This window comes from Phoenix dactylifera, chromosome 6 (genome assembly GCF_009389715.1).
Source record: "Phoenix dactylifera cultivar Barhee BC4 chromosome 6, palm_55x_up_171113_PBpolish2nd_filt_p, whole genome shotgun sequence".
NCBI classification, from domain to species: domain Eukaryota; kingdom Viridiplantae; phylum Streptophyta; class Magnoliopsida; order Arecales; family Arecaceae; genus Phoenix; species Phoenix dactylifera.
This window is the reverse complement of record NC_052397.1, coordinates 11,030,068-11,056,536: the sequence shown is the minus strand read 5'-3', so window position 1 is coordinate 11,056,536 and position 26,469 is coordinate 11,030,068. Positions and strand designations below refer to the sequence as shown.

The window sequence follows — 26,469 nt, the reverse complement described above, 5'->3', positions numbered from 1 at the left end:
GCACAGAAACCATATCTGAGTGCAGGTAACAGGTAACTGTGTGCAGAGAATTAAAAGCGGTGTTCTTTTTTCCTTTTTCACTTAGCTTTTAGAAAAACATGGTGTATAATACCATGTATAATAAGAATACATAGTGTGCCATGGCGTGCCCTGGGATTGAAATTGTATGCCATGGTGTGCCAAGGATGTGCGAAAAGTGTGCCAAGGGTGTGCAAAAGGAGTGCCTCCATGCAAGTCCATTTGACTGAAATAACTAGATGATGTGGAGTACCACACTAAAGGATAATACTGACAAAGTAGATAAAAAATGAAGGATGTGCGAAAGGTGTGCCAAGGGTGTGAATGATGGCATTATATTGTGTGCACATAAATTATCACACACCTTTTTATTTAACCGCGCAGCTTTGACAAACCTTCACTTGGAGATGTACGGGGTGGGTATATTTTGTGCACAGAAATCATATCTATCTGCAATAAATTGTGTGCACATGGCACATATCTGTGTGCAATAAACGATAAACTGTGTGCACAGAAATTATATCTGTGTGCAGTAAACGATAAACTGTGTAGACAGAACAGAAAACTGTGTTTGGGGGTTAATTTACTGTGTGCCATGGTTTGTTTAGTATGTTTCAAGCTTAATGAACCAAGCAAAACTGCTGTGCCAGGGGATCTGAAACTGTTCCATGGTGTGCCATGACACACCATGTTTATAGATCAAATATTGTAGTTAGCCCTAAAAAAAAGCTTCCTCTGAACAATTCCAGTCAACAGAAGGTCTCTCCACATAAATCAGCCACCCAAAAAGGCATAGCATCAGCTAACATCAACAAATTAATATGAAAAAGGAACTTAATAGTATTCCACATTGATAAATTCTGAAATAATCCAAAATTTGTATTAGTTGACAACATCAACAATCAACTTCCTTTACTTCAAAAGGTCTTCCTTTACTACAATGTCACCACATCCTTCCCCATCTGCGACGACAATGGAAAAATTTACTAAATATAAGTAATGTGAACTTGCAGCATAAATTAGAAAGGCAAAGAAAAAGAAACATAAACATGAAAGGTTAGGCATACATTCTCGACTGCACCATCGATAAGCATTTGGCCATTGCAATTGCACTACTTTTAGACCATCTAGAATCTGAAAGTACCAGATAAGTAAAGGGAAAAAAATCAGATTGCTTAAATTTTAAGTGTGCACAGAAACCATATCTGAGTGCAGGTAACAGGTAACTGTGTGCAGAGAAGCAGGTAACAGGTAACTGTGTGCACAGAGCTTAAAGCGATGTTTTTTTTCTTCTTCAGATTTCTATTAAAAACATGGTGTATAATGGCATTTATAATAAGAATACAGGGTGTGCCATGGCGTGCCATGGGATTGAAACTGTATGCAATGGTGTGCCAAAGGTGTGCCAAGGGTGTGCAAAAGGTGTGCCAAGGGTGTGCCAAAGGTGTTCCATACCTTCAATGTATAGTAGAGCACCATATTGTTTACAGTATGACCTCATTACATGTCCTTCTGTTATGCCCAAGCTTCCCGCATCGTCCACATCTCATATCACGTACTAACTCAACTTGAGAAAGTCTTCTCTTCTTTTTAGGCCTGCCAGGACGTGTCTTTTTCATAGGGGGTAGAATGTGAATCTCTTCAGATGCACTGTGCGGCTCCTTAATATCAGGAATTGGATTAATTGCTTCGGCATATGTTGTTTTATACAATTCAGCTTGGAACCAAATGTCAGTGAATTGGTACAAGGATCTGCCGGCCTTCTCGATGCAAGCACAAGCATGCTTACATGGCATGCCGAAGATTCGCCACTCGCCACAAGAGCAGCTGCAATTCTGGAGGTCAACTTTGCATGAGTAGTTTGTATCCTTTACGTCATATATCATTATGTTGGACGTAAACACGGATAATCTCCGACCATCTTCTGCATTTTTATGTAACACTTTCTCAGCATCTGGACATAGGTGGGTTTGAATGCTATATCCTTGATTACGCCGTTCATGCATCATCTACATAATTTGAAGCCTGATATGGTCAACCATATGAGGGATAGGCAGATGACGAGCCTCCAAGATCCAACTATTAAAACACTCAGCCACGTTAGATGTCATAGTGCCCCAGCGTGGACCTGGAAAAATTGCGTTCGCCCAATGCTCGGGGTTGGCATGTAGGAGAAAGGTGGAAGCACCAGGGGCTTCTGATGTAAGCTTCCCAATTAGCTTTTGAAAAACATTAAGCCTTGGAGTATACGCAACAGCATTTACTAAATCAAGCAGCCTCTTTCTGTCAGCTGCACGATAATGGACAAGCACCTGCGATCACAATTAAATATCAGACATACCGGATGGTATATTACTTAGATACTTTCTACTTAAAATTATTTACAATATTATGATGCAAACCTGATTCTTGAAGTTTTCTTTCACATGACGAATACAATATGAGTGGTAGCAACCAGGAAAGTACTTCGGCACCGATTTAATAATTCCCTGATGTCTATCTGTCATAAATGTGAACTTTTGACCATGATACGCACTGCAACTATGAATAGCTTCTTTGAAAATCTGGCAAAACCATTCCCAGTTCTCATCAGTTTCTGTATCTACCACACCATAAGCTATAGGAAACATATCATCATTGCCATCTTTGGCAGTGGCGCCAAGCAATACACCCCCATTCTTATGTTTTATAAATGTCCCATCCATAAAAATTAGAGGTCGACATCCTTTTATGAAACCCAATAGTGAAGCATGAAAACAAATAAACAGACGTCTAAATCGACCTTCAATTGTTTCGTACTTTGTAATGCTGCCGGGGTTGGTTTGAACAATGGCGTCGCAATACCACCGAATTCGGTCATAAGATAGCGATCTATCACCATAAATCTCCTTCATAGCCAGCTCCTTACCATGCCAAGCTTGATGATACGGCAATTGAACACCATATTCCCGACGAATATCTTTTACAATGTCAGTCGGCTTATATAATGGCATATCTTGAAGTTTATCTTTAACAATGTTCGAAACCCAACGTTTTGAAGCCTTCGGATGCGACCGGACTTGCATCCCTCCTCCACATGTATGGTTACCGTTCATTTTTTTAATTGCAAACTTTTCACCATTACCAAGTCGAGAAGCATGGATATGCCATTCGCATTCTTCATATGCACATTCCACAGTAACTCGCTCACGATCGTTCTTCATGAACACAAAATCTCTGCAATTTGCGATACAAAAGTTGCGAATGCTGTCACGAAGAGTTTCGACATTCCTGAACTCCTGACCAACGCCCTCTATACAACTTTTCCAAGCATCCAATGAATTTCTTTGACTTCCTTCCTCTTCAATTGCAGCTTTCGTCTCTTTAACAACTTGGACAAAATTACTTGAGCTACTCTTTGAAATATTTTTGGATCTCCAACTAATTTCAGCACCATGGGATGAGCCACTGTCCATACAAAACGATAAACATAATTTCAGCACACTTATTAATGTTCTTTTAGCTTCAAATGAACAAAATAAAATTTCAAATATGGAATACCTGGTATTGATTACCACATCAGCAGCTTCGATCAAGCTTGGAGAATGAGTAACAACCATCTCGATCACTGCCGCATTTAAGTTCACATGTATTTGATGCATGTTATGAACATCTTTATCGCTCATGAGCGTAACAAGCATTCTAGATTTGTTTGGAATATAAAACTTAATTTCTATCATTGTAGAAGATAAATGTCTCCACCTTTCCACTATTTCCTTGAATATTTGATCAAGAGTTGTGTCCTCACAGATGGAAATAATAACAGCTTCGCTACCGTAACAACAAATGGCCATCAAAACCGGGCTACTACTGTTCTTTGAAGCCATCATAATGAAAATAGGAGGGATCAGCACAAATGATTTGGCGACAATTCTTGGAGCTCAACTCTGTTATAACAAAGTCAGACGAAGAGTGCAGAATCAGAGGCACATCAGCAAAATATCTCTGTTAAAACAAAGTTAGAGGCACACCTGATCTTAATTCCCCACACCCTAAGGCAAAACGGAAGAAGATGGCACACTGGAGCAGAACAAGGCATTCATAAACAAAGAAAACAGTTAAGTTAATTCCCCACACCCTATGGCAAAACGAAATAAGATGGAAAACAGTTAAGTTAATTCCCCACACCTTCTCCCGCCTTCAAACCAAAAAGCCTTCCGTTGGCCCCCCGATAAGCATACAGTCTGTTGAAAGAACAGAGGACTATGCTTGTGTCGCTCCAAAGAACAGAGGTCTTGCTCTAAAAAGCCTTCCGTTGGCCTCCCGATAAGCATACAGTCCGTTGAAAAAACAGAGGATTATGCTTGTGCTCCAAAGAATAGAGGTCTTGCTCTAAAAATCCTTCCGTTGGCTGGGCCGATAAGCATACAGTCCGTTAGAACCTGACAGAACAGAAAACTATGCTTGTGGAGCTCCAAAGAACAAAGGACATCAAACCAAAAAGCCTTCCGTTGGCCCTCGACTGCCCTACAGTCCGTTGGAACCTCAAAGAACAGAGCAGAATGCTTGTGGAGCTCCAAAGTCTTCTCTGGAATTCCAACGGTCTTCCTCTCCCGCCTTCCGTTGGCCACGCGAACAGGAAATTCGAAAGAACTCCAAACGACATTGTTCCTCCCGCCTTCAAACCGAATCTCCTCTTCCGTTGGCCAGGGAATATAGAAACTCCAAACGTCTCCATTTCCCGCCTTCAAAATACTGAATCGGAGCATATTCGGCAAATTTTCTTGGACATTTCTCCTCTCAGGGACCGGAAATTATGGTTTCGTGAGTCTCGGGACCGGGAGTTTCATTTTCGGTCAACAGGGACTATTCCTTATACTCCGGTCCAACACTGGACCGGTGATTAGTTTTCCCAAAAAATTATTTGTTTCTGTTGCTGCCCCTCTGTCTCCATGAGGTACAGAATTCTAAAAAAAAAAAAAATAAATAAATAAAAGTAATCCAACTCCATTTAATTACATCCACTATATCATGAGAATCAAAAGTGGCGTACCATTCTGAAGGGCAATGGTGGACTGCTGGAGGTTGATGGAGACGTGGACGCCCTCATAGTGGATCTCGGCTTTGGAGGTGAGGTTGATGAGGCTATTCATTCCCATTTTCTCCAAACCCTTATCTTGGCAGCCAAACAGCAGGAAACAAACATGAAAACTTAAAAGCGATGCTAAGCAGATCTCAAGCAAAACTTCATCTATAACTGATCCAAGAACAGGTAAAACAAAAAGAAAAGGAAAAGGGGCACAAGACCCAACCTGAGACCAGGGAGGGCACGGCATCCTTCTTCGCTGTCTTCTTATCGCGGCGGTCGGATCCACCAAGCGCCGGTCCTCGCCGCGTGTTGCTGCAATGCTAGAGGAGGAGGAAGACAGAGCCGATGGAGGGGTTGGAGAGCTCATCAAGCTCAAGATCCAAGTCAAGAAAAGCCGAAGACGGCGTGAACCTGGAAAGCAGGGAGAGCGATCGAAGAAGAAAAGGAAGGAGAGAGGCAGATCTGGCAGTTGTAATTCTGGGAAGCAGGGTTAAGCATTCAAAACAGAGAAAGAACCAACCCCAAACCATACCTCAACGGACATTAATGGCGCGAGATCCGGCGCATAAGCGGCCAGAACGCTGGAGCCGTCTTCGAGCGCACCCCTTTCAATACTGTCAGCTCTGACTCGGAGAAGAAGGGGTGGGGTTCCTGGCGGCGTAGGAGGAGGGGGAGCTCGGTGCGGTTGAGGAATTGGAGAAGGGATTCGGACTTGGGACGTGCTTCTCGGGCGCCAGCGTTGCCTCAGTGGCCGCCATTGCCGAGCATTGCTCGCTGGGATGCTTTGCTGGGGAGGGGGAGAGAGGGGTTAGGGATTGGGAGAGGTTAGGGATTTATTGGGGTGGGGGCTGGGGGGTGGGGCGGGGTGGGTTGGAAGTGGCTTCCAATGACGCTTTCTAAAGCGTCGTCGCACTTCTGCGGGAGGGCAGATGTCTGTGGTACCTCCGATCGTCTTAGCGTAGCATAGTCGAATGGCCTGTGACGACGCTTTCAGAAAGCATCGTGTTGTCGTAGCCTAGGCTTTTGACGATGCTTTAGGATTCTCACGGCGCTCAAAAGCATTACGTAATTCGGATTCATCCTGATTCCTGACGCTACTAAAAAGCGTCGGTAAATTTTGACACAGTGATCAAATTATCGACACTTTTCTTTTACATCAAAAGTTAAGAGTCGAAAAAAATTATTTTTGCTGTAGTGTATTTAAATTAAATATTAGTTAAAATTTCAAATTTTTAACACTTTTTTCTCTGTCAAAGCTTATACCTTCTGAGGAAAAAAAAGAGAAAACATTAAACAAATAGTTATTTGAAATTACCATAATTATTCTTTCATTATTTTATGTACATATTTTATTACACTACCATTGTAAAAATTATATTAATAGCAAAACTTTGATGTCACACATTGTTAGACAAATAATAGTTATTATATTATATATACAATCAATAACAGTTTTGACATAATGACTATTATAATATGCATAACAAAAAGTTAATATAATATATATAATTGTTGGTGCTCTTTACGTTCTATCTAGACATGTTGCAGGGTCCACCGATGAAGTTCCATCTAGATATAGTAGAAAAGAATGGTGACAAGCCAAGTAGTGCGAGTTGGTGCATGCAAGCATACCACTAATGTCGGATCAGCTAAAAACTGATCAAAGTTAGGATGCTAGAGAGTAGCGTAGGTCCATATGTTTGACCTTTGTAGATTTTTACCACTTTCACACCACCATTCAATGTTGATAGATAAGGGATATAGCGCTAGGCTACAATAGAGAGGCATAGCGACAGGCTACGATAAGAATGTAGCTTTGGGCTACTATATTGAAAGTTAAGTTACTCTTACTCCTAAGGTAGAAAATATGGCAGACTAAAATAAGATAAAATGCATTAAATTGATTGTAGAAGGTCTATTACAAAGTACAATTTCTACTTATTTATACTAATAGATAATAATTGCACACTCTGATGGTTTTAATATATGACACCAGTTATCCATCACTATTCATGTTTGCCAGCATGGTTGCCTGACAATTGCTAGGCTAATAATCATATTTTTTCAACTTTAGCTTATTCAAATATCTTACATTGGTCGTCCTTCTTCACTTCGGCCTATAATATGGTCTTCTATACTTTAGGAATATCTTGGAGACCGATTAAATCACTTGACCTACTCTTGCCAACCATTCATCTTGTGTGATGGTCAGGTCCTAAGCTTTCAGCCTGCTTATCAACACCATGACCGAACCCTCTTACTTCAAACTATGCTTTCTCACTAGATGAAATTTATCACGGCCATAACTCTATCCAATTCAGCAAAAGTCCCATGACCCTCCTCTGCATGATCCATGCGACACTTGCTCTTAGCCGCTTGCTGCATTGCTGAGATGAGATGTACATAATGCCCTTGACATCTTGTTGGTGTATAATCAAGAGGCCAAGGGGATGTCTGTCATCATACTATCAGTATCTGCGAAGTCATAATCCCAATTTGCCGATCGATTATTATTCCCTTTTTATTGAAGTATCGCTTTGGTAATCTACTCATATCTTTTCTATTTTTTTCAAGCTTAATACTTCTTCCATGTTTCCTTTCATTGAATACTTTTGTGTACTGAAATGGTCCGCATATCACTCAAAGGATCTTCGGCATCTATAGAGATCCGACTATCTTTATATTAATGGGTTCGACACCATCATTCTTCATCATTCGACCTATCCCTTGGCAGATTAGGCTCACAATCCTCAATGCTAGTCAGAGGGAACCAAATCGAGTCCTTCGATATAGAGTTGACTGACATTTGCTGAAAGGTACAATTCTTGGAGAAACCTGTGAACTAGAATCCAAAGTTTTCCAAGAAGAGTGGAAAAACTAAAAAATTATGAAAAGGTTGGTAGAATGGAATCCATCATAGTGAAATATCATTATCTATATCGGCTTACTCGTTAAAACTCTTATGGAACTTCTTACTAGATAATATATAATATTATTAGTTATTTCATTTTTATATTGAATTCACCACTTCTTTGATTTTTTAGCCATTTTTTTGTATAGCATTGAGACGTATACTATTCATAATCTACATGAGAATCTTTGATCATTCATAATGTTGGTTACCAAGCTGAATTGACCCTTACATTATCATGTTGTCTCCCAGCATATGGTATACGAATCAAATAGGAAAACTTTGAAAGCATGCTTCAAGAAAGTTGCCCTCCAACTCTGGTCATAATACGACTAGTTCTATAAAGTTGTTATATTTTCACCCTGTACTCCTGCAAAAATGATCGGGAATTAATATCAGTAGGAATTAATATCAGTAAGTATTTACCAATCTCACTAGCAATTTTCTCTAGCTCGCTCTAATCGACAATCTCAAACATCGACTAGATTGAAACATCCCTCGATAATTTAGTTTGCTGCAACCTTATCAGTGTCACTGTTATAATGCCTCAGTCAATGAATTCTAGGGCTCCATTATATCGTCTTTGGCTTTTATTTCCTGATGAGCTAAAGCTTCAAATTCTAATTCCTCATACATTACAGTACTTTCAAGTAGAACAAATTCATTCTCCATTAGGATAGGATTAGTTTCCTTTTACATAAGATATGTGTAAATATATTATGGCTGAATGTATCAGCCTTCAATCACGGAAATAAGTATTTCAACTCGTTTCGTTTGCAAAGCTGAAAATTCATTGGTATGCGCATCTCATCCTCGGTCAATCCACTCTTGCCTCGCCTGTATATCGATCCAAAAGTGGCCATAGTATTGCGGTTGCTTTCTCTACAGCTACTTTCTTAAATTCTTTCTGTAGTGGCATGATGGAAACCACGCAGCTATCTCACTGAAACTAGTTTGACGATGACTACACAATATCTCACTAGGCGTACCATAAGGCTTATTGGTGCTCCTTCATCCCATCCAGATGTATTGTGGGGCCCGCTAATAGAGTCCTATTTAGATGTGGTGGAGAAGAGTGGTGACAAACTACATGGCATGGGTTGTTGCATGTAGACATGCCACTAGAGTTGGATCTATCATTGCCCAATGTAGTTGTTACTTTATCTTTATCTTAATAGTTTACATGTCATAGGTTGGTGTCGCTAGCTTTCTCCAATTCCGACCAGAGCAGCTGGCCACCGAGCTCTCTAGCATCATCGCACTTCTCGCTGCGGTGCCTAGGGCTAGTTAGTTTTCAGTGACAACAGATTGGTGCTAGAGGATGGTCCAGACCCCATCACTATGAAGTCTTAAAGGGCGCAACTAACACCTTCTAATTCCCAGCCAAGCATACTGGAGGGTTCCAGCAGCTCTTACAGAGCACGCGGAGGGCCCACCCCCAGTAGAGCCACAGACAGTTCTGGTGGTGACATCTGAATAATTTCAAGCACTTCTTCAATAGATCCAAGTGCCGACTACTGTGATTCAGCACATGCAGTAGCCAACCATCCTCCGGCGGCCACAGCTACAAGAGGCCCACAAATAGGATCATTGAGAGGACATTGAATGCTCAAGTTGACGCTCCTCACCTTAGAGTAGGGGGAAGGTGCCTCCCGACCAGCCTTCCTGTCGTTACAGCTCCGGCATGGCTCCACATAGCCCCAAAACTAGCCATGGAGTCATGTGCAGGAGGACCCATCTCGATCCACCGACTCTCCCTCTTGGGAGGAGTCGGCCAATATGCATTCCTCCTCTCACTGACCTAACGGGGCTTCTAGGAGAGAGGCCAACCTCAACCATAAGATCGAGAAGATGTGCTAGCACCTCGAAGACCTGTGACAACATCAGGATAATCAAGATCAAGATGTGGAGTTCACCACTGAAACCCTATTATCGATGAAGATAATGGAAGAGCCTGTTCCCCCTCTTCTCAAGATGCTGCAGTTGAAGAAGTGTGATGGCACCTCGGACCCTCTAGATCACCTAGTAAGCTTCAAAGATCTCATAATACTCCAGGGTTCCTCTGATGTGGTGTCGTGTAGAGCTTTTCCAACTATCCTTCAGAAGATAGCTCAGTTGTGGTACACCGGGCTATAGACAGGCTCGGTCCATTCATTTGAGCAGTTCGATCGGATGTTCACTGCCCACTTCATAAACAGCAAGAGGCTAAAGAGGAGTTCAGACACCCTTTTTGCCATCAAGTAGTAAAATGATCACTCATTATGAGATTACATCAGCCGCTTTAATGCAGCCACCCTAGAAGTACGGGGCCTAAATTATTCAATTGTAATGTCTGCCATAAGGAGTGGATTGAGGACTTCTTAGTTCCTTTTTTTTCAGAAAAAAGGTTCCCAAGAGACTATGCCAAGCTATTGGCCCAGGCAGACAAGTACATCAACACCGAGGAGGCCATGACGACACAACAAGAATAAGCTAGGGGCGGACCCGGCCAAAAGAATAATAATAAGCGGGCCCAGGACAACTTTACACCCTATGCTAAGAAATCCAGAGGGGATGAAGATGCCTCCCACCGATCGAGAAGCCCTACTTAGAGGTTTGGGAGATATACACCCTTGAACACTCCATGCCAGCAGATTCTTATGGAAATCCGCAACGGCAACTATGTGAGTGGCCGTAGAAGATGAAGTCTATGGCTCCTAAGGACGTGATGTGGTATTGCTAGTTCCTCCGCGACCATAGGCATGACACCAAGGACTGCTTCCAACTAAAAAATGAGAATGAGGTCTTAGTCGGAAGCCACCCTCTTCTAAGGCAAAGTTCGATAACCAACAGACGAATGGAGTCATTAGCACCATAGCCAGCAAAACAGTTGCTAGTGAAACTAATTCGTCTGTTCAAAGAGCCTACGCATGAGCCGTTTATATAGAGAGCTCGTTGATGAAGAGATCGAGGGTAGAGGAAGTTATTTTCTTCTTGGATGCCGATGGAGAAGGGGTATAAATCTCTCATGATGATGCCGTTATAATTTTCATTACTATTGCAAATTATGATGTAAAAAGAATTCAAGTAAATAATGGAGCTCGACAGACATCTTATTTTACGAGGCCTTTTCTAGAATGAATCAACCAGTTGATAGGCTTCGAAGGATCACCTTACCTCTGGTTGGCTTTTCTGGAGACTTAGTTCTCATGGAAGAGGTCATCACTCTCCCTGTCAAATAGCAGGGCAAGCCCCATAAGAAACCACATCATGATAGATTTTTTGGTCGTTAGAGTCCCATCAGCCTACAATGCCATTTTGGGATGGCTAGGCTTAAACGTCTTGCGTGCTGTGGTCTCTACCTACCACATACTGATGAAGTTCTCAACTAGAAGTAGTGTAAGATAGGCCCGAGGTGACCAAGCACTTGCTCGAAGATGCTATCTGGATACGCTTAAGGAAAAGAAGCCGAAGGAGATGCTTCTCGTTGAAAGCATAAATTCTTGAGATAGCCAAGGGCAACAGCATAGGGAGCCATTCGAAGACCTTTGTTCTGTGCCTCTTGATGTGGTGGTGCCAGATAAAATAGTACAAATTGGAGCCCATCTTGATGGCGTCATCTGAGTGCATCTCCTAGAATTTCTCCATGGTAATGCTAATGTCTTTGCCTGGTCAGCATCTAATATATCAGGTATAGACTCGGAGGTTATCACCCACAAGCTGAGTGTGGACCCTACTCTCCGACCGATTCGGCAAAAGAAAATGAGCTTCACCCCAAAAAGGCAAAGGATGATTGAGGAGGAGGTAAAAAAGCTTCTCCACCCCAATTTCATTCGGGAGGTAGACTATCCCTACTGCCTGGCCAATGTCGTGCTAGTCAAGAAGCCGAACAGGATGTGGTGAATGTTCGTCTGACTTCACCTACCTCAACAAAGCCTACTCGAAGGATAATTTTTATATACCAAAAATTGACCAACTGGTCGATGCCACCTCAGACCATCAACTCCTCAGCTTTATGGATGATTTCTCGAGCTATAATCAAATCCAGATGGGACCGTAGCACCCCACTTGAAACCTAGAGTCGCAGGTTTTCGTTTCTCTACTAGAGGAGTGTAGGAGATCCGAGGAAATAGTGGAAGATGTTTGTTTTAAAAGATTCCTAAAACAAATAGAAATTTAAATTCAAGTACAAAAATCTAACTAGAATCTTTACTCTCTGCAAATAAAATGTTAGTCTCTAATCCCTTGACTCGCATCCTTAAGAACAACCGATTGACCGGACCTTATAAAGATTGGCTCCGCAACTTGAAAATTATTTTAAGTTGTAAGAAATTAGGGTATGTACAGGACCATGACGTCCCAGTGTTACCAAATCGTCCGAATGCTGAGCAGCGTGAGACACATGCTAGGTGGATGGATGATGACAATAAAGTTAGGTGTTATATTTTGGCATCCATGTCCAATGAACTACAATGCCAACATGAGAACATAAGAACTGCCAGGGACATATTGAATCACCTGCAAGAGTTGTATAGTGAACAAAATTGCACAGCTCGGTTTGAAGTGTCCAAGAGGCTCTTCAAGGCCAAAATGCGCGAAGGGTAATCTGTCCATGATCATGGTCTGACCATGATAAAGGACTTGGAGGAGCTTGAGAAGCTTGGCATGAACATGCATAATGAATTGCAAACTGATTTGATCCTGCAATCCCTTCCTTCTTCATATGGACAGTTTATTGTAAACTACCACATGAACAAGATTGAATGCACCAGACTTGAATTGTTAAATATTTTAGTAACAACTGAGGGAGACTTGAAGAGTTCAAGGGGCACAGTTCTCGCTACCGAGTTGACTTCTACTTCCAAGAGAAAGTCTACTTCGAAGAAGAAGAGTCTGCAAAGAAGCAGAAGACCGAGAAGAAGCCAAAGAAGGATGTTCCAAAGAAAAAGGCCATAGACAAGGAAAAGTGTTTCCATTGCAACGAAGACGGCCATTGGAAGAGGAATTGTCCAATCTACATGGGGGTATAAAGAGCAAGAAGGGTGACACGCCTTCTAAAGGTATGTCAGATATGCTCATTATTGAAACTAATCTAACGGTTTCTTATACTTCCAGTTGGATTATAGATTCTAGTTCTATTGCTCATTTATGCACTACCATACAGGGTCTAAAGAAAAGTAGAAGGCTTACGAAAGGTGCAGTAACCCTTCGGATTGGCAATAGAGCAAGAATTGCTGCTGTTACTGTGGGCACCTATCCTCAGCGATTACCGTCTGGATTTAGTTTGATATTTAGGGACTGTTATTATATACCTACTGCTAGAAGAAACTTGATTTTTGTATCTTGTCTAGCATAGAAAGATTTTGAAACCAATTTTAATAAAGACTACTGCTCCGTTTATTTGAAAAACAAAATGGTTGCACATTATTTTATGATTGACAGTCTCTATCACTTACATTTGGATGTGTCTATGAATGTATCTGAGCAAACAGTGAGTACTATAGGATCTAAAAGATCTAGAGATGAGATAAATCAAAAGTGTTTGTGGCACCTCAGGCTTGGTCATATAGGAGAAGACAGAATAAACAAATTGGAGAAACATAGGCTTTTAGGGTCATTGACTTTCGAGTTATATCCGATTTGTGAATCCTGCCTTCAAGAAAAAATGGCCAAATTATCCTTTGTAGGACACGGGAAGAGGTCCACTGAAATACTTACCCTATTACACACTGATGTGTGTGGCTTATTCGATGTGCAAGTTAGAGGAGGTTATTCTTACTTCATAACATTTATCGATGATTGTTTTCGGTATGGGTATGTGTATCTTATGAGATACAAGTCTGAAGCTTTTGAAAAGTTTATAAAATTTAGATATGAAGTAGAAAAATAAATAGAAAACTCATTAAGATTCTTCGATCAGATCGAGGAGGCGAATACCTTAATAGAGAATTCCGTAATTATCTTAAAGAAAATGATATAGTTTCACAATAGACCCCTCCTAGAACACCTCAGCTCAACGGAGTGTCAGAGAGGAGGAATCGGACTAAAGAAGCAATGAAGCATCTATGGACTACTGCTAGAAGAAACTTGATTTTTGTATCTTGTCTGCAAACTACAAAGGTCCATCTATGGACTAAAGCAAGCATCTCGGAGTTGGAACACTCGTTTCAACGATGTAATCAAATCGTTTGATTTCATCAAGAACGAAGAGGAACCATGTGTTAGTGGAAGGGCTATTGTATTCCTCGTATTGTATGTAGATGATATCCTCCTAATTGGGAATGATATTTCTATGCTTACTTCGGTCAAGGTATGGTTGTCTAAGAAATTCTTCATGAAAGACCTTGGGGAAGCATACTACATTTTGAAAATTAAGGTCTATAGAGATAGATCTAAAAGGATGCTTGGCCTATCACAGAAAATGTATATAGAGAAAGTGTTGAAGAGGTTCAGAATGGAAAACTCTAAAAGAGGATTGCTACCCTTTAGGCATGGGATTCATCTCTCCAAGAAAATGTGCCCCAACACATCTGAAGAGATTCAACGCATGAGCAAGACCCCTTATGCTTCGGCTATAGGGAGCCTCATGTATGCCATGCTATGTACACGACCTGATATAGCACATGTTGTGAGTATCACGAGCAAATATCAGTCGAATCCAGATGAAGAGCACTGGACAGCTATGAAGAACATTCTTAAATACTTGAGAAGAACTAAGGATATGTTATTAGTCTTTGAAGGAGGATCAGAATTAAAGGTAGAAGGATACACGGATTCAGACTTTATAACTGACATTGATGATAGAAAGTCTACATCAGGGTATGTGTTCTTGTGCAATGGTGGTTCGGCAAATTGGAAGAGTTCCAAACAACCAATCATTGCAGATTCTACCATAAAAGCTGAGTACATTGCCGCCTCTAAAGTTGCAAAGAAAGCATTCTAGTACAAAAAGTTTCTTGAAGAGTTAGGCATGATGTCATCAGATGCCATCACACTCTACTGCAACAATAATGGCGCCATAGCACTGGCTAAGGAGCCGAGGTTGTTGGCGCTGTGCAGAAGCGTGTGGATCCCTAATATCCGCTAACCTAGGGCGTCTCCTAGGGCGTTAGGCCGCGTGGGGAAAGAAGGAAGAAGAGATGAAGAATCACAATCACAAACTAGGGTTTTCATAGAGAAGAAGAGGAAGAGAAGAGAGAATGTGGGAGAAAGTTTTATGGCGACTCCTTTATTGCTCAAGCAATAATCTAAGTGATAACCCTAAAACTAATTACATCAAGCCTTTATATAGACACCCAATTTTAGTCTAATCATACACTAACTCAATCTCCCCCTAAGCCACATTAGAAAGCACTCAACCCAAGTTCATGACTAACATGCTCTCCCCCTTTGAGCCTAAACCTAGACCAAGAATGACTTAGACCCTTTGAGACTTGAAAAACCTTGACTTGGCCCGCTTCACGCCTGAAAATCCCGTGAAAACAGTGCTCGGGTGGACTCCTGCAGTGCTGGAGTCGACCCCTGCTGTCCTGGGGTCGACCCCTGCTGTCCTGGGGTCGACCCCTACTGTCCTGGGGTCGACCCCTGAAGCTATCCCAGAAAACAGCTCTCGGACTTTTTCCTGTCGCTCTTAAGGAGTCGACCCCTAAAGTCCTGGGGTCGACCCCTGCACTGTGCCAAGTCTTTACAGCATGCCGGAGTCGACTCCAAGTCTCCAGGAGTCGATTCCAATACTATTCACAGTCCAAAAACTTGTTGTTTTTCTTTGGATGCGCCACACTTGAGCCTACAATCTCCACCTTGGTGCTCCAAAGCCTCCGCAAGCTTCTCCTGGTCCATCAATCCCATCAGCACCACACACCTGAGGAAGCCATCCCTTGGAAGAGACTTGGTCAGTGCATCTATCAGGTTCTCCTTCGTATGAACTTTGGCAAGCTCTACTTCACGTTCTTCCACCAACTTCCTAATTCTGTAGTACCTGATGTCAATGTGTTTGGTCCTTTCATAATAGACCGAGTTTTGAACCAAACACAATGCACTCTGGCTATCACAATGCACCCTAACAGCCCCTTGTGCAAATCCTATTTCCAATACCAATCCTTTCAGTCATAGAGCTTCCTTGGCAGCTTCTGTGATGCCCATATACTCCGCTTCCGTTGTAGACAATGTCATGATTGGTTGCAAGCTTGATCTCCATGACACTAGACCTCCGTTAAAGCAAAATACATAACCTATGGTAGAACACCATGTGTCCATGTCTCCTTCGTAATCAGCATCCACAAAACCAATCATCCGGCTCTGGTTCTCCTTGGTCATGTTGGAATTCTTCTCATTGTTACCTTCCAGTCCATAGCAAATGCCAACTCCAACTGTGCCCACCAAATATCTGAAAACACCTTTCAGTGCTCTCCAATGCTTCTTGCTCGGGTTAGCCATGAACCTGCTGACTTGGCTAACTACATGTGCAAGATCTAGTCTACAGCAAACCATGGCATAGATCATACTCCCAACTCCTGAAGCAAATGGAATTCTCTTCATATCCTCAGCCTCCACCTCAGTCTATGGTAACATTGTCTTCGAAAGACTGACATGACCAGCTATTGGTAATGCCGCCGGTTTCGCTCCATCCATGCCATATCTCCGTAAGACCTTTCTGATGTAACCTTCCTGAGATAAATACAGCACCTTCTTGGTTCTGTCCCTGAGAATCTCCATGCCTAGAATCTTCGTGGCTGGACCCAAATCCTTTATCTCAAATTTTCGAGATAAGGTTACCTTCAAGTCTTCCACAATTCCTCTACTCTTGCAAGCAATCAGCATGTCATCTACATACAAGAGTAGATATAATCTAGACTCATCCTCAAGAGTCTTCACATAGACACAAGGGTCATACTCACATCCAATGCTCCTCACATATGTGTCGAACCGCAAGTACCATTGCCTTGATGATTGCTTCAACCCATAGAGTGATCTTTGCAACAAACAAAACTTTCCTTCTGACCCTGGCTCACCAAACGCCTTTGGCTGCTCCATATAAATCTTCTCCTCCAACTTCTCATGGAGGAAGGCTATTTTAACATCCATTTGCTCTAACTCCAAATTCTGAATGGCAACAATGCTCAACAGCATCCGAATAGAAGTATGTCGAACAACTGGGAAGAATACTTCATTATAATCAATTCCCTCCTTCTGGGAGTATCCCTTAGCCACTAACCTGGCCTTGTATCTGATGCCTTCTCTATCTGAAAGTCCTTTCTTGCATTGGAACACCCACTTGCATCCAATGGGCTTCTTTCCACTTGGCAACTACACCAACCGCCAAGTCTGATTTATCTGGAGAAACTGCATCTCCTCTACCATAGCTTGGACCCACCTATCGCTATCCTGGTGTGCCAATGCCTCCTCATAGGTCTCCAGGTCTCCATTCACAGCAACCAATGCATAAGACATGGTTTCGCCAAAAACATACCTCTCCGGCTGCCTAACAATCCGCTTAGGCTTGTGCAGTGCGACTCCAGTGCTTCTGCTAGGATCTTGTTCCTCTCTTTGCACATCTCGTCTCTGAGTTAGCATCTCGCTCCTCTCCACATGTGGAGGCACCTCTGACTGGTGCTCTACCTGAATTTCATGTCCTTCTGGTGCACCTGCAAAAGGTAAAACTGAAAAAGAAGTTAGCTGTCGAACCCTATCCGGTTGGCTCTCCCCCCGCTCTTCTTCCACCCTTTACATCTTTAGGACTGAATTCTCATCAAAGACCACATTCCTACTGATAGTAGTCTTCTTCTCCAAGGGATCCCATAGTCGATAACCCTTGACTCCACGTGGATATCCTATGAACACCATCTTTCGTGACTTGGCATCCAACTTGCTTCCCTCACTGGGATCAATATGCACAAATGCCGTGCACCCAAATACTCTAAGATGGCTAACCTCCACCTTCTTTTCAGACCATAGCTCCTCTGGAATCTTCCCATCTAGCTTTGTATGAGGAGATCGATTCATCAAGTAGCAGGCCGTGTATACTGTATCCACCCAAAACACCTTGGGAAGCCCTGTCTACAATCTCATACATCTAGCTTTCTCCATGAGAGTCCTGTTCATCCTTTCGGCTATCCTATTCTGTTGAGGAGTCTTCCTTATTGAAAATTGCCTCTTGATCCCACAATCTTCGCAAAATTTCAGAAACTCCTTACTTGTGAATTCGCCACCATTGTCGAACTGCACACACTTCACGCAGCAACCCTTCTCCTTTTCTACCTCTGCCCTCCAGGCTTTGAACTTAGAGAAGATCTTTGACTTTTTCCTCAAGAAGTACACCCAAACTCTTCTTGAAATGTCATCAATAAGGGTTAGAAAATACCTTGCCCCATTTCTGGCTGTGACCGGGGCCGGTCCCCAAACATTCGTGTGCACTAGCTCCAGGGGACCACCGCTGCGTGTAGTACTGGTAGCAAACTTCACCCTGTGTTGCTTTTCCAACTGGCAAGGCTCACACACCTCTGGAACTCCTCCATCCAGATCTGATATCAGTCCATTTTTGCTCAGCATCTTCATACCACGATCTCCCATGTGGCCCAAGCGGTAATGCCACAAACGATATGCTTCCTGCTGGCCCTGTGCCACTGCTGCTGTTTCGGATCCCCTACACACCACGGACCCTTCCATCCTATACAAATTATTCTCCAACCTCCTCTCCTTCATCACAACTATGGCTCCTATGGATATATTCAAAATACCACTCCTGGAACGACAACTAAAGCTGTAACCGTTCTTCTCCAAGTAGCCAAGTGACACTAGATTCGTTTTCAGATCCGGAACATGCTTTACATTGATAAGAGTCCGCACCATCCCATCAAACATCCTCACCTTGATGGTCCCAATGTCGGCCACCTTGAAAAGATGATCATCTCCTAATGTCACACTTCCCTCATCGATTTTGGTGTATGTAGCAAACCAAGATCGATTTGGTGTGTAGTGATAAGAGCAGGCTGAATCCATATCCAGATATCTGTATTGTTCCTGTGATCATCCGAAACTACCAAAAGATCATCCTCCACCTTAAGATCAGCCACGACACTGACTGAATCCTTGCCATTCTTCTCTCCCTGAAGCTTCTTCCAAAGCAGACAATTCTGCTTCAAGTGTCCTGCTTCATTGCACTTGTAGCATCTGAACTCTTTCTTGCCTTTCTTGGACTTTGATCGTCCTCTTTGCTTGCTCCATTCCTTTCCTCTCCCAGGCCTCTCTCCGACAGTAAGACCTTTCTGAGGAACTCCATTCTTTGTCAATCTTTCTCTTTGCTCATTGGACCTTAACACAGAAATTATGTCTTCATAATTCAGCGTCTCCTTCCCATACAGCAAAGTAGTAACCAAAGGATCATAAGAACCTGGCAGCGAGTAAAGCAAGAGTAGAGAACTATCCTCCTCTTCCATCTTCACCCCAAGGGTCTACAAGTCATTGCAAACCTGGTCAAACCTTTGAATATGAAGAATAATATCTCCACCTTCATGCATTTGAAGGCTGTACAATTGTTTCCCATATACATGGTATGCAACTTTGTCCATAATTTCTTGGGTGTCTTCTCCTTTAGGATGCTGTACAAAGCTGAATCCGCCAAGCATCCTCTGATGGCAGCGCAAGCCCTTTTCTCCAAAAAAAAATCATTCCTTATCTGTCATACCCTCCGGCCTGTCTTCCAAGGCCGAATCCAAATAGTTCTGCACCAAGAGATCCTCCACCCGGACCTTCCACATAGAGAAGCTTTCCTTTTCATTAAACTTCTCAAACTCCACCTTCATGTTATTGTTCATGGTTGGCCAGACCACAATCACAAATAAACACAAATCTGATTTGAGATATTACCTTGAAGGGAGATGAGCAGATTGCTTTCCTCTTGATGTCTTTCCTTCGTTTCTTCTTTCCCACGCCAAAACCTCGCTTTGATACCAATTGTTGGCGCTGTGCGGAAGCGTGTGGATCCCTGATATCCGCTAACCTAGGGCGTCCCCTAGGGCATCAAGCCGCATGGGGAAAGAAGGAAGAAGAGATGAAGAATCACAATCACAAACTAGGGTTTTCGTGGAGAAGAAGAGGAAGAGAAGAGAGAATGTGGGAGAAAGTTTTCTGGCGGCTCCTTTATTGCTCAAGTAATAATCCAAGTGATAACCCTAAAACTGATTACATCAAGCCTTTATATAGGTACCCAATTTTAGTTTAATCATACACCAACTCAATCTCCCCATAAGCCACATTAGAAAGCACTCAACCCAAATCCATGACTTACATGCTCTCCCCCTTTGAGCCTAAACCTAGCCCAAGAATGACTTAGACCCTTTAAGACTTGAAAAACCTTGACTTGGCTCGCTTCACACCGGAAAATCCCGTGAAAACAGTCCTGGGGTCGACCCCTGCTGTCTTGGGGTCGACCCTTGAAGTTGTCCCAGAAAACAGCTCTCGGACTTTTTCCTGTCACTCTTAAGGAGTCGACCCCTGAAGTCCTGGGGTCGACCCCTGCACTGTGCCAAGTCTTCATAGCGTGCCGGAGTCGACTCCTGACTTGGAGTCGATTCCAATACTGTTCACAGCCCAGAAACTTGTTGTTTTTCTTTGGATGCACCACACTTGAGCCTACAAGGTCTCACCAGAAGTCTAAGTATATAGAGCGGCGATATCACCTGATACGCGAGGACCTTGAAAAGAAGTATGTAGAGGTACAAAGAGTAGACTCCACAGATAACGTGGCGAACGCATTAACTAAGCAGCTGAGTCAGCAAAAGACAAAAGCACATCTTGAGAAGATGGAGCTTAGATATATGTCTGGTTAGCTTTAGTGCAAGTGGAAGATTGTTAGGAGTATGCCCTAGAAGCCAATTTAGCAGACGCATTGTAATTATTCTGGAGGCATGAAATTTGTACTTGATCTTTTGTTAATTAATAAAATCAGGCATTTTGTTCATTCATGCTATTATGTGTCCATGAATCGTCCTAGAAATTAATAAAATAATAACATATATTCTCAAGAGTTGAGAATTTAAGGCATGTGTGATTAATAGTTAATTCCTGAATAGCTTCTGATCGATAGATCATCACGAAGGACGGTGATCGATCCGAGGAGATTAGTGCGTAGATCACTTTTCTTGATGGACGAGTCTTAAGTCCATAGTGTGGAGATACTGGGATGATTGTGCAAGTGCTTGTTAGAGAACAAGGGTATTGAGCGTGACCAAAGCAAAAAGTTACTTGGATGTCTATCAACTCGTCAGTGACTTACTTGATGCTGTAGTTGTATGACTAGTACCTAGATCTGCGATGCCTCAGCTAATCACGGTGAGGTTGTTGTAATTTGACTAGCACATAAACAAGGGCCCCAAGGATTCTTGTGGTGCAAATTGGTTGCAGTAGGTTCACTGTTGGATTAGGATTGCATCTAGATGGGATCTATCGACCTTGATAGATTAGGAGTGATCCTATGTGATTTATGAGACTAAGTTCGAAAGACCTTGGCCAGGGCAGTTCTGGAAAAAGAGTTTTCCAATCTCGAACTTGAGTCAAATAAATATGATATAAGACAGACGATGGGGTTTGACGAGTTATCCGTAACCTCCATCATGTCGAAATCCATGATAGAGGTACTGTATTATACGCTAACTGCACCTAGAGGTTCATCCCTTCCGTTCTACTGGGTTGTCACTATATGCTGCTAGGTGTCATTAGTGGATTGTAAGACTCAAAGACATTTACTTGGTGATCAGTGAACCCTAAGAGTAGAGTTGAAATCGTTTCAACCTATTGAAAGGAGTTCCGATGATATTATGATAGAGATCATAATATAACTCACTACCAGTCAGAATAGAACCTATGGGATCACACACATTAGAGGTTTTGATCGTTCCGATGGTTGGATAGTGATTTAGAATCACATTAAAATTGATTGTCAATTGGATTAACCCGCTAAGAGTTAGTGAGTTAAAGATGAAAGATTTGCAATTAGATTGCAATTTAATTGATATAATTGGATCTAATTAAATTAGGCTTAACCTTATTGAATAAGGATGGGAAGGCCTAATTAATTAGAACTTCTTATTAGATAAGAAACTTAATTCATGAAGTCCAATTCAAGTCCTAGTTGGATTAGGATTCACATAAATCATTTTGGATGACACATTGTGTTCTAATTGGGTTAGAATTCAATTGATCAGGTGGGACCATGTAAATCCTAATTGGATTAGGTAACCCACACATGGAAGGAAGGGAGAGAGCCCTTCCTTCATGCATGTGGAGCAAATAAGGAAAGGAGGGGCATCCGCCCCTCCTCCTTCTCACACGCACAAAGAAAGGAAAGGCGTCTGCCCCTCCTTTCCTTTCATGGTCCCCATGCCATGTGGAGGGGCGGATGCCCCTCCTCCTCCTCCTCGTTCACACGGATTGCGATATGGCATGAGCTTATCCCTTGGATTCTCTCCAAACTCTTTTAAATAAGAGTTGTGATAGAATTAAGTAAGGGATGTTGCAGATTTTGGAGGGATGAATCAAGGAATGATTGATCTTTGAAATTATTCCTTGTTTGTATGGGCATGAGATGTCTATTTAAAGGGAACAAGCGTGAGGCATAGATGTATTGAAGCACTCCTGCTGCCGCCACCCTCTCTCCCTTCTCCCTCCTTGGCGTGAGGAAAAGAAAAAGAAGAAGAGCCGCCATCCTCTTCTTCCTCCTCTTCGACGTTCGTCGTCCTCCTTCTTCTTCCTCTCAAAGTAATCAAGGAGTTGATTAAAAGGAGAGGAATTCAACCATCGAAGGTGATCTCTACAAGGGACCTAGCACTCCGGTGAGATTTTGGAACGATCTATACCCCGTGTGGATACCTGTAGAGGTCGGATGCTTGTGCGGCTTCAAGAGAACCAGAAATCCTACGATCATCAGATAGCGGTGAAGTTCTACTCGCTCAAAGGTAAAGATTAGATCTTTATAAATTCTATACAATTAGAAATTGTAGTAGATCTGAAATTAATCTAGTCTTCTAATTTTAATCTTTTCTTTAGATTTCATAAATCTGAGTTAGAGAACTCTGGAAAATTTTTGAAATCTACGTTCCCTAAAACGTTCATGAGATGAAAGACCTTGCGCGTGTCTTTCCGCTGTGATCGTCGCAACGCGTGCGGAGGTAATCCGACAGTGCTACCATCTGACGAGGATCTCGGCTGCAGCAACTGAGCGCAGCTTGCCTTCTCCAATTTCGACCAAAGCAACCAACCATCGAGCTCTCTAACTTCGCCGTGTTTCTCGCCGTGGTGCCTAGGGCCAGTCAGTTCTCAACTGCAGTAGCTATAAACCAACTCAATGCATTTTTACCAAGAATAAAAAATCGAGTTATCCATACAAGAGCATGGGCAACCTGATGGTGACCGAACTTTCTGTAGAATACAACATCTAGAAGGAGTTCAACAGTTGCTTCCTGCCACAGCTTCCTCAAAGGATGGCACGATGATCCCCAACCTAAGTCCTTTAGCGAGGACTGAACCACTTCACATCCCGTGACAGTAGAAGACTCGTATCCTAAGAAACAAGCAGCCTTATCCTCGTCCTCCATAGCACATGGAGACCTGCTTTTCGATCCTACTGTTGACCCGATGGGCTTATGATGCCTTTCCAATCCCATTAAAAGGCGAATCTTGTTTCATTTATAGACAAAGATCCACTGCGGGAATTGAAGCGCCTAAGCTTCGATTAAAGGATGTGTGTCTAACCCCAGCCGGGTTACATTCAATTTTGGAAAATCCTAAGAGACCTTACCTGCCTTGGCAACATTTTTGAGATTTCCTCCTTACTGAAGTTTGAGCCTTATTGATGAAAGGCGCATCGGCCTTGGCCACAGGTTAGCATGAGGACACATGCAGCTTTTCGAGGGAACAACTGGATCCTACCCCGTGACAACTGCCAACTAGGAACCATCTCATCATCGAGGTGGGAACCTTAGCAACCATCTTGAGAGATGAAGGGCAACTACCGAGCAGGAACCGGTGCATCACCAAGATGGGAACCTCGACAACCATCTCGAGAAACAAATGGTATAATAGCAAGATTACCGAGCAGCCTTGTACCTGACCAAACAACCCTTCAGATGAAAAGTGCATCAGTTCAAATCGAGCCATCAAGTAAATAAAAGTGAGCAGATTTTCATTTCTCTCATCAGGAAACAGAAGAGAAGTACAAAACAATGGCTCACAACCAAGCCAATACAAAAAAAAAGAAGAAAAGAAGAGACCAACAATGACAAATACAATCATTTGTCTCTTGTCTGAGCACTTCCTTGAGAAGGCATTTTGTTAAAGCTGCATCCTCCTCGACGATTTTTATTAAAGCTGCATCCTCCTCGGCAATTTTTATGAAAGCTATACTTCTAGAAAAACTACTTCTGCAGCCCGAGCAGGATAGCTCGGCTTAGTTGTGAAAGTAGGGAAAAAATGAGATGCCTACAAACTAGCTAGAACTCACCAAAAAGTCCAACTAATTAAAACACGCTATGATGCCAACACGTGGTAGATCGGGAGCAGCCACTGGGTGGGACCAGCACCATACCGTCGAGCTTACATATCAAGGGCTTTCCATAATTAGCCTCATCCTAATCGAGGGACCCAGTGATCATGGAGATCCCACCAATATGATAAGCAGGATATCAACCGCTTGCGAAGTATTCATGCCTGATATCCAGGTCGTACTCAAGCCAGTCACTTTTGGTCGTCTACATGCTCTAATTCTTTGATGGTAGGTAGGCTCCTCCACCTGACATACAAAAAGTAGGGCAGAGGAGGTAAGTAAGAAGACCATCCTAACAGACCGAAAGAAACCTCCTTCTATTTCCTGCTTACCACACTAATTTAGGTATCGGGAGGATCTTCCGTCGGATACCTTTCGGCCAAAGGACCTTTTTGCTCTGTGTTGTTTTATCCAATAAGGATCTCGGCTGCAACAACCGAGCGCCGCTCGCCTTCTCCATCTCCGATCAGAGCGGCCGACTATCGAGCTCTCTAGCAACATTATACTTCTGGCCACTGTGCCTAGGACAGTCAGTTCTCAACAGCAACAAATTCTTTTATGATTTATATTGTCATGCTCTTTTTTAAAGAATGATATTTTTGATCATCTATTTAGAGAAACACTATGTTGGACAAACAAATCCCATATACGAGCGTCATACTTCGTCTTGGTTACGTGAGATATTAATTCAGGGAATGCCATTTGAATACTAATATGGTTTTATCGCCCATGTTACTGAGTTCTAACCTTGCGCCAAAAGGTCAAGCACCTGCGACGACTTTTGTGGTCATCTTGCTGTCATTTTACACGCGGATACGACAACTAAGACAAGTCTTCAAGACTCTCAAACTCACACGGCCTCCATATCCAATTATTTTAAGCCATCATATTCTTGAAAACAAGTCAGTCCAGTCCCTCGCTCTACTAGCGCAGTATCTCTTCTCCTCCCTCAGAGAAATGGATGACCAGAAAGCCAAGGCCCCAGCAATTTCTGATCCTCCTCCCAATCAAACTTAGCCTTGGAGAAGCCAAAGAAGCCTCCAAGAAACAAATACGCTTTGGCCTGTGCCACGCTTGCTTCGATGATCTCAATCCTCTCGGGTTATGGCAAGAACACTAGCTCTCTTAAGTGTGACGGTTATGAAGTCAGCAGCAGTATTTTGCTGTTTCTATTGCTAGTCTTTTCTAATTCTTCTACTACTTGTCTACAGATGGAGCGGTGATGAGTGGGTGCCTCTGTTTTCATTCAAAAATACCTGAAAATAAATGATACCCAGGTCGAAATCCTCGCCGGCATCATCAACCCGTTCGCCCTCGTCGGCTCCATCGCCGCAGGCCGGACCTCCGACTGGATTGGCCGCCGCTACACAATTATCTTCGCGGCTGCCATCTTCTTGGCCGGGGCCCTCCTGATGGGCCTCGCCCCAAACTACGCCATCCTCATGGTCGGCCGCCTTGTTGCCGGCGTCGGCATCGGCTACGCTCTCATGATCGCCCCCGTCTACACCGCCGAGATCGCCCCCACCTCGTCCCGCGGCTTCCTCACGTCCTTCCCGGCGTTATTCATCAACGCCGGCATCCTCCTCGGCTACGTCTCCAACTTAGCCTTCGCCAAGCTGCCGGATCACCTCAACTGGCGCATTATGTTCTGCGTCGGTGCGGTGCCGCCGATCTTCGTAGCCATCGCTGTCCTCGCCATGCCCGAGTCGCCTCGGTGGCTCGTCATGCAGGGCCGGCTTGGTGAGGCCGAACGGGTCCTCGCCAAGACCTCGGACACGCCGGAGGAAGCCCGACTCCGGCTCTTGGAGATCAAAGAGGCCGCTGGAATACCCCGAAAACTGTAACGACGAAGTCGTCGCAGTGTCGAAGAAAAAACCATGGCGAGGGGCGTGTGGAAAGACCTGCTTCTCCGACCGACACCGTCGGTGCGCCGTACAACTGATCGCCGCCATCGGA

At 43.1% G+C, this 26,469-nt stretch overlaps 1 protein-coding gene and 1 pseudogene across 5 annotated transcripts; one reads left to right on the top strand and one right to left on the bottom strand.

Annotated features, from left to right (window-relative positions):
• Nucleotides 1-730: 730 nt before the first annotated feature.
• On the bottom strand, nucleotides 731-5,938 carry LOC120103888. 5 transcript variants are annotated; one of them, XM_039127402.1, is made up of 10 exons: nucleotides 5,619-5,938; nucleotides 5,310-5,497; nucleotides 5,051-5,173; nucleotides 4,186-4,964; nucleotides 4,029-4,077; nucleotides 3,559-3,944; nucleotides 2,421-3,465; nucleotides 1,474-2,330; nucleotides 1,086-1,152; nucleotides 731-980 (listed from the first exon to the last, which is right to left on the bottom strand). In XM_039127402.1, the coding sequence occupies exons 6-8, from the start codon at nucleotides 3,885-3,887 to the stop codon at nucleotides 2,028-2,030; spliced, it is 1,677 nt and encodes a 558-aa protein (XP_038983330.1). In that variant the 5' UTR covers nucleotides 3,888-3,944; nucleotides 4,029-4,077; nucleotides 4,186-4,964; nucleotides 5,051-5,173; nucleotides 5,310-5,497; nucleotides 5,619-5,938; the 3' UTR covers nucleotides 731-980; nucleotides 1,086-1,152; nucleotides 1,474-2,027. The 5 variants fall into 5 exon arrangements, with proteins under 5 accessions (XP_038983330.1, XP_038983326.1, XP_038983329.1 ...); XM_039127398.1 differs by having other exon boundaries at nucleotides 2,421-3,944; XM_039127401.1 differs by having other exon boundaries at nucleotides 2,421-3,944; nucleotides 5,051-5,168.
• Nucleotides 5,939-25,595: 19,657 nt separating this feature from the next.
• LOC120111188 overlaps nucleotides 25,596-26,469 on the top strand; it is a 3,386-nt pseudogene continuing 2,512 nt past the window's right edge.

Coding starts and splice junctions, on each gene's coding strand:
- LOC120103888 (XM_039127400.1), bottom strand. CDS start 3,887: ATGATGGCTTCAAAGAACAGTAGTAGCCCGGTTTTGATGGCCATTTGT. Junction 2,331..2,420: donor AAGAAAACTTCAAGAATCAG/GTTTGCATCATA, acceptor TTGTGATCGCAG/GTGCTTGTCCATTATCGTGC.